This window comes from Tribolium castaneum, chromosome 6, assembly GCF_031307605.1.
Source record: "Tribolium castaneum strain GA2 chromosome 6, icTriCast1.1, whole genome shotgun sequence".
Taxonomy (NCBI): Eukaryota; Metazoa; Arthropoda; class Insecta; order Coleoptera; family Tenebrionidae; genus Tribolium; species Tribolium castaneum.
Window position 1 is genome coordinate 10,289,190 of NC_087399.1, and position 8,612 is coordinate 10,297,801.

At 28.5% G+C, this 8,612-nt stretch overlaps 1 protein-coding gene across 2 annotated transcripts; it reads left to right on the top strand.

Annotated features, from left to right (window-relative positions):
• The first annotated feature begins 2,909 nt into the window (after nucleotides 1-2,909).
• On the top strand, nucleotides 2,910-5,523 carry LOC103313784 (uncharacterized). Of its 2 annotated transcripts, XM_064357527.1 has the most exons (5): nucleotides 2,910-3,023; nucleotides 3,074-3,097; nucleotides 3,150-3,191; nucleotides 5,030-5,196; nucleotides 5,243-5,523. In XM_064357527.1, exons 1-5 carry the CDS (start codon nucleotides 2,943-2,945, stop codon nucleotides 5,502-5,504), a joined length of 576 nt encoding a protein of 191 aa, XP_064213597.1. In that variant the 5' UTR covers nucleotides 2,910-2,942; the 3' UTR covers nucleotides 5,505-5,523. The 2 variants fall into 2 exon arrangements, with proteins under 2 accessions (XP_064213597.1, XP_064213598.1); XM_064357528.1 differs by lacking the exon at nucleotides 3,074-3,097.
• Nucleotides 5,524-8,612: the final 3,089 nt, after the last annotated feature.

The following is an 8,612-nucleotide window of genomic DNA, read 5'->3' on the forward strand; positions in this document are numbered from 1 at the left end:
CGCTTAAAAAGACACAATTTCTTGAATTGGTACAAATCACAGATTCACTGTATTTTGACTGAAAACGATAATTCTTTTACAAGTTTAAATTTTTAATTCTTTTTCCAATTTCTTAAAATAGACCATATCTGCTACTTTAACCGAAATAAATTGATTTCGAAAACACTTCTTTTCAAAGATACCTTTAAATGGCTAAGTGGTCTTGTTTTTACCAAAAACGAAAATTTTTTGACTAGTATTTTCTTCAGAAAATTTAATTTCTGACAAATCCTGACTTAAAAAGAACCCGTGGAGAGAGAAACTTGTGGAAGGAGTATAAGTGAGACAACGGTGTCTTTGCACAATTGTATATTATTATATAAGTTGTACAATACAATCTATTGTCGAACGTGAGGAACGAGTTCAAAGAGTCTTTAGATCAACTTTTGCTGTGAAATTTAGAACGTATGTTGATTTCTTACGATTACTACATACAAAAATACTGGCGTTGAAGAAAATCGCAAGTAGCGCGTTTGACACTTCAACAGAATAAAACGATAATCTATCAAAGACAATAAAAATCTGTTAATCTAAATTCCACAGGAAGAGTTGATCTAAAGACTTTTTAAACGCATTCTGTAACAAGTGTTGTATGCTATTGTCTCTACTTCCCTTTTATTTATTTAAGTTCTTTGTTTAAATCATAAATAATGACCAAGTAACTTTTGGAATTTTGGTTGGTATGAGAAAAATGAAAAATGAAAGTAAATGATAATAAATTACTAGTTAATTAATAATTAATAATAATAATAATAATAATAATTTATTCGTTCATCTTACCTAAATACACAGATATTAAACACGTCAAGTATGGATACTAATTATATAAATATAAATATAAATATAAATATAAATATAAATATAAATATAAATATAAATATAAATATAAATATAAATATAAATATAAATATAAATATAAATATAAATATAAATATAAATATAAATATAAATATAAACATATCAAGTTAAACAGATAATAAAAAGGAGAAAAATTACATAAAAAAAGGTATAAATTACGAATAGAGAGACAGGTAGATCGCGAGAGAACTAGATAATTAATGGTTACCATTCTGTGATACGAGGTTGAATATGAAATCATATGAATACACAGGCAGACAAAAATTTAATACCAATCCATCTCAAAATGAACAAAAATGTTACTGATTTCAGTGAGACAAAATTTCATTTTTATGAAACACCTTTTATGACCCTTTTCAAAATGCGCGCCCTAACTTTCTTCTCCACTTGAAATTTCAAATCAGTGGTGTAGTCAACATACAAAGTGAAATTTTTAACTGGAATAAAATTCATAACTTTGATTTAGGCCCTTATAGTGAAAATTTCCGAAACAGGTCAAATTTTATTTTTCCTCGCCTACTATTTGGTGCATATAATTTTTGTTTATCTGTTGCCAGAAATGCACAGCCACCTCTATGTATGTCAAGTGACAACAATTAACACTATTATACCATTACTTAAATGTAAAACTACCATAAAGTATTAAAAAAAACTGTTTAAACCAAAAAGAATCCAAATAATTCATAATACGTCTGTGGTATCGGCTGATTTATAGATTTTGCACAGAGTACAATTCAGAGTAGGCCATGAAAGGTGTTTTTAGATCACAAAGAACCTAACATGGGCGATAAAGACCACCATCCCTCCACAAGTTTCTCTCTCCACGAAAGAACCAAATCGCTTTGAAGTGCTTATAAGCCTTTATTTTAGTCGACAATAAAAATTTCTATTTTAATTTAGTTGAAATAAGTTAATTTCAAACTCTTCCTCTCATAATAACGGCAAATAGTTGATAGTTTAAATCACCTTATTTTAACCGAAATCGACGATTTTCATGCCAGTTTCTTCAAATAGCTAGCTGGATCAAATCAGTTGTAAATTGTGAATCAATGTCTTAAAAAAAGACAAATCACTTTGAAATAGCTCATAACGCCTTATTTTGATTCATGTGTACAAGTTTAAAAAAATTGATTTTTAATTTTTAATTTCTTGCCTAAAAACGAAACAAATTCCTTTAGAATATCACAACTTATTTTAACTGAAAATCTTGATTCTTCAATTAGAAGTTAACAATTCACGCATTAATTGTCTAGATTTCTTTAATCTGAACACAGTTATACAAAACTGCATTGTTTTTGATTAGTTGGTGTTTGAAATAGTGTTTTCAATTTAGACTTTGGACTTGTTGCGTTGTTAAATCAACCGTTAATCGCAAACTTAGCGTTCAAGAACGTTATTCAAACATTTTTCTATTAATTTAAAAATAAAATATGTGCAAAGCAGCCTCCAGCGTTTACCTATCCAATCCATTTTCGCATTTCCGAATAAATCCTTCGTTTCGCTGTCGTCGTTTTTCTAATTAATTTTTGCACCGTCGTAGCTTAGTCAAATGCAGGGTTTCGTGCAATAAATAAAGAAAAAAGACTGTTCCGGAATAAAGCAAGCTTTCGCGAAGTAACAAATCTACTTTGCGAAGGTGTTGTCGAAGTTAAGGTAACGTGGCAAGATTAGCCTTAACAAGCCGTACGTGATCCTGAATCCAGGAACCTGAAAGCGGCTTCTTGTATAACATACGAGAATAATTTACTCGGAACAAAACAACGCTTTACCGAGAGAGAAAAATTCTTTTCGCAATTTAGTTTAATTGAAGTGAAACATGCAATAATCTTAAATCAAATATCAAAAATGAAACAAACTTGTTGATACTTTTTTAATTGAACAATTAATGGCAATAGAAAGGTTTTATTAACATTTCTAACAATAAATAGTTTTTAATCGTGCTAATTAATGTTTGTGTCCAATTTATTTCCAAAATCAATGATAAGAGAAGCATATAAAAATTAATTCTCCAGAGAACTTCAAGTGTGTACCTAACATTGGGAGAAATGGGTACGACTGTAGGTGTGGCAACTGTACTGTTTTTGTTTGCTATCTGGACCACTGGTATTTTGTCCAGTGAGAACTTGGTAAGAACATGCAACTAACTTAACAATTTTTTAAAGTGGTTCTTGTTTAGGATGAAAAATATGAGACCAAATTAGTGAGTAATTAAAAATAATAAACAGATCTAATAATTGAGTTGTTTTTTGCAGGAAAAAACACCTTTAGAGTCCAAACATAACATCCAACGCAGGGTAAGAACTTTTCATCATATTAATTAATTCAAATTTTTAAATTTAAGAGATACCTACATTCACTATTGCGTCGGTAATGATTTTGAAGTCACAAATTCTTTACAAAGACATGATTATTTTTGCTTTTAATAATTATTTTCAGTTTCAGTTTTAAATGCGCTGTTATTATTTTTATTAAGGGGGTAAATACACACGCTAAAAAGCGTCAAAATTCGGTCATTTTCTTAGATGTTTTACAGTCGTTGTAAGTAGCGCTTTTGAAAGTGCCATCGGTGCTTTTTTTAATTCAGAAAAAAATTCTGACATCTGAAAAAAGCATTGTTTTTAATACTATTGTCCTTCAACAATAAGTGTTTAACAGAGAACAAATTACTTTTGGCCCTGTTGTGGGCTCTTAGGAATACGGGGTTTCGTTGGGGATCACATACAGGCTGTACCAAAGATCAGAAAAAGCTCCATAACTTGTTTATTATTAACGATATTGACTTTTTTTTTTTAGATTATAGCTGCATTTTTGCTCATGTTTATAAAATATTGCGGAGTATATACAGGGAGTTACGACATTAAAAAAACACTAAATTTATGTTTTTTTAAATAGAACACCCTAAATTTTATTGCATTTTTTGACGTAGTTTTTAATAGTGATGATTTGAGTTTAAACATGTTTGGGTCGATTTTTGGTAATTTTTAAAATAACTCGATTTTTTTGACAAAAACATGTGTAAAAAAAATCATTACATAAAAACTAAAAATCCCAGAAAAGAACTTTCTCCATCTTAAAAAAGGAAGTACAAACTTAAAGGATATATTATTTTTCTTAGCTTATGCATTCAAGAAGATAAAAAATGAAGAAGTTTGTTGAAATTTGGATAACTTCAAAATTTCAAATGGAACACCCAATTATTTATTTTTGCATCTAAAAGACTTTTAAATTTTTTCTCTAAAAACATTAGCAGCTTATTATTCAAAAGATAATTAACATTAAACATTAAAAAAATTATTAACTATCGTTTCAATAGTGAAAAAGTGAAATTTTCTGCTAATAATAATAACTTTAATGTTACTCTTAGTAACAACAATACTTATGAATCGTGTGCATTGTTGCTAAATTAAGTTTTAAAGTAAAATATCTTTTTAGTTATTAACTTTAGGCATTTAAAACATTATCTTTAAGCTAGACAATTTAATATTTTTCGAGAAGCAATAACAAAAAATAGGGTGTTCCATTCAACTTTTTCATGTTATTCAACTTTTAACAAACTTTTTAATTTTTCTATGTTTCTAATTGCATTGTGCTAAACAATTGGAAAAGATTTAAGTTTGAACTTTTCCTTTTAAAGTAGTGAAAAGTCTCTTTTCTACGATTCTCCGTTTTTGTGTAATAAATTTTTAAATAAAACGCGTTTTTGACAAAAAATTCAAATTATGTCAAAAACTAAGCAGAATCGAATCAATACAAGTTTAGATTAAAATTATCAGTACTAAAAGTTACGTCCAAAAATGCGAAAAAATTTAGGGTGTTCTATTTGAAAAAAGATAACTTTAGTCTTTTTTTAATATTGGAGCACGCTGTATATTTATTATTATTATTGTTTACACTTATTTTTATGCAAAATTTTGTGCTGAATTCGAACTTAAAGTTAGTTTTTCAATTTATGAAAAACATAAAATTTTTCAAATTTTTGTTAACATCGTTGTATCTTCTTTGTAGGTAAAGCTAAAAACTTTTTTTTTAAGTGTAAAACCATTGAGTCTTCTTTTTCTTCTATACTCCTTTTGGTTTTTTGGAATTTCGGATTTGTTAAAGGCATTTAAATTCTATGTCTTCCTTGATACAGGCCCCTTTAGATGACTACTCGTACTTAAGGAATCCTAGATCGGGTATGGTCCTGGAAGCTTCTGGAAGATGGGTCATTATTGTACAGCCTTCTGGGGCTTCAAGTCAATTATGGATACCAGAACATTTGGCTAATGGTAAATTTTTTATCGTCAATAAAGGCAATGGGTAAAAAGTGCATATTTTTCGTTATGTTTTAATAAAATCTTCTTAGCAATGTTTTAGATGTGGATGGGGACGGTCTCGTTAGGACTTATCTAACTACAAATCCGAAAAGAGATGATGATATAAAACAGACTTGGTTGTTTGGGTATGACAATACCATTGCAAACGCAAGAGCCGGACTTGTATTAGATATACCTATAGAAAATAATAGCTTATCGTCCTATAAGCCCGGAATGCTTGTGACAGCGCATCCACATCATGGAGAACATTGGCAGCAATTTGTTTTTCAGAAACCTGCTAAAAAATATTAATAAAATCTGAAAAATTTAATCTGTACTAAAACTACAAATAAACCTGCTCTTACAGCAGCAATTTACAATATTGTTTTTGTAATTTGCTTCCAGTTTTATTCTTTAATAAATATATGTATTTACGAACGCAACGTCATCATGTGCAATGTCTTATGGTCATTATTTGATAGAACTTTTTACGAAAGGATTTTTTGCCAATTTCATAAATTTCAGGAGGCGTTCATGCAAGATTTCCTTTATTGTTATCTATACTCAGTGGCGTATCAACCTATTTTGTCGCTCAAAGCCCTAAAAAAAGTTTCGCTCCGCTCGTTGTTTCTATACAGAGTATTTACTTGAATTTTTACTTTATTAATTATTTTTTGGGGCTAGCGCCATTTTTTACGGATTTGGATGGCAAAACAACATTTACCTAAACATTGCTTGTTCACAGATGAAAGATCAAAAAAAAACAAGCATGTAGGAAAATAGAGTAGTTAATAGAAAACGCTGAGTTTTAGTTTTAGAGATACATTTTACAGACTCTCCCTGTATATCTCACCAAAACTTTTTTAAATTTTAGTGTTTGATATATATTTGCTGATGCATTTCCTTTTTTTTATTAATCTTGTTAATAATAATGGTGAAAAAGTATCACAGTGATTGTAAAATTGTTCCTTAATACACGCTTATTGTCGTTTATAATAATTACTGAACATATATACATAATAAAAAATAAAAAACAACAATGTTTTCAAAATCTCTTCTGGCTTTCTTGTTAGCAAATGCTATGTTAATATTTTTGTCAAAACTGAAGACAATAGGCACTTTATTTCTGATGCACATTATTGCAATAGAAGCTTTAATTTAAGATTAGATAATGTAGACCTATGGTAGTTGTTTATTATTTATAAGCTAAAATTTTCAACAAAATTGAAAATAGTATGTCTGTATCAATATTATTCACCTTCAATTTTTTAGTAAGTCCACTTGGACAATTATTATGGTGCAGTTACTACATCTGGATACTTATTATGTCAGACACTGAAGTGTCATAATATAAACAAGACGAAATTTATTATGTCCAAGAATTGGCAGTTGACGAGTTGTTTACTTTTGTGTTTGTGTTGTGACACAAAATCAGAATGAATCACTAGAAAAACTTGATGAAAAACGTATTCTGTTTTTTTGGCTACGGGCGTGATGGTTTTTAAGATATAAGTTAAAGTTTTAGGTGGTTAAAATTTTGTATGTCAAAAACCTAATGAATTTTTTTGGCAAAGTCGAAGATTAAAGCTATCAAATTTTTAGTTTTTCTTGTGGAAAATTATCTGAAGATTCCGAATCTGTCTTTATTTTTCATGTCATTAATTCTCAAAAACTCTGGGTTGTACAAGATGGTTGTACAATATGGTTGTACAAAATTAGTTGTATCAAAGAGACAAGTAACTTTAATTTATTTATTTTTATATATTTATTCAAAGATTCTGAATATTTTTTATTTTTTCCTTAATTAATAACATTTTTTAAGACAAAATTTGAGAAACTAATTAACACTTTGTTTGTACAAATCAAACACTTCTAAACGTAGGTATATTTTTTGGCAAAGTGGAGAGTCAAACTAACTCAAATTTTATTTTTTCTAATGCAAATTAATCTGAATAATTCGAAACGGCTTTTTATGTTTTTCATCCAAAGTTAACAGTTTTTAAAATATCAGTTAAAGTTTAGATCCTCGAGATACAAAACTAATTCTAGTAAGATATGAGTAATTTTAATTTTTTTAAAGTTATACAGTTTAGAACTCTTGCTTTTTACATTCATAATTATTCAAGGATTTTGAATCAGTTTTTATTTTTTGTTTAAGAATAACAGTTTTTAGGATATCAGTCAAAGTTTGAAGAAGTGACTAAAAATTTGACCAAATCAGACACTTCTCAACATTAAATTTTTTGGTAGTGGTGAGTGAAACTGAATCAAATTTTAGTTTTTCTTATTGAAAAATTATTTAAGGATCCCGTAATTGTTCTGATAACGTCTATCTACAGCCAATAGTTTTTGAGAAATTGGTTAAAGTTTACTTCCTCGTGATATTAATCGGAGTAGGACAAGTATATTTACAATTTTTAATTTTTTTATCAAAGTTAGACAATTCAACAAATTGATGCTCAGCGTTTCATAACCAGAATTATTAAAAAATTTCGAATTTCTATACCTATTTATTATGTGCGCGCAATGGTTCTCAAAATATGAGTCAAATATTGAAAAACTGATTAAAATTTAGTTTCTGAACAGGTAACTATTTTTGCAAGGTTCAGAGAGCCAAATCAGTTCAAATTCAAGTTTTCTTACTAAAAAATGACTGAGAATTTCAAATGTGTACCTACGTCTTTATTTTTTGAGATATTAGTCAAAGTTAATACCAGTTGGAGTAAGAGATGAATACTTTTTTTTGGTACATGCTCCCTAAAATAGTTACTTTGGGAACTGTCATTTTAAAGGACAAGTACTTAAAGTCGTCATAGCAACATTTTGCGGACTCTAATTTATTTATTCTTTCACAAAGCAATAATTATTGTTTCAATAAAGTCGTTGCTATGACTATCGGTCGACTGCACTTGTGATGAGGGTGAATTGGAAATGTAAAGAATTTTACAATTTTGTTGTTTTAGAGAGCTGGTATCAAAAAAGTTTGTATGCAACACTTCCGAAAAATAGGTTTAGCGGACTCATCTCATTAAGGACTCGTCAGCTAAAATTCTATTTATAGTTCATTTTTTTAAATAATCAACTGTCAGTGTCAAAATTCTGATAAAGACCAGACTGTATCATTCTAAAAGCTCATATCCAATCACTTTTGAAACTGACTGTATTCTGTATTTGACATTTTAAATACCAGATTTGACATTTTTGAAAATTGGACGTTAGTCTTAATCGTTAATTCGTTAGTCTAAAGATGTTCTAAAATAACTAAATGTGTTGTTATACGTGTTTTAAACTGGAAACAACTTGAAAAATTTGGAAATTGAATTTTCCAGGTAAAAAATTACACCAACCTTAATTCAAAAAAATACTATTTATGAAAATGCTAACCTGACGGCTCTTAGACAGTTGATTATAAAAAAAAAA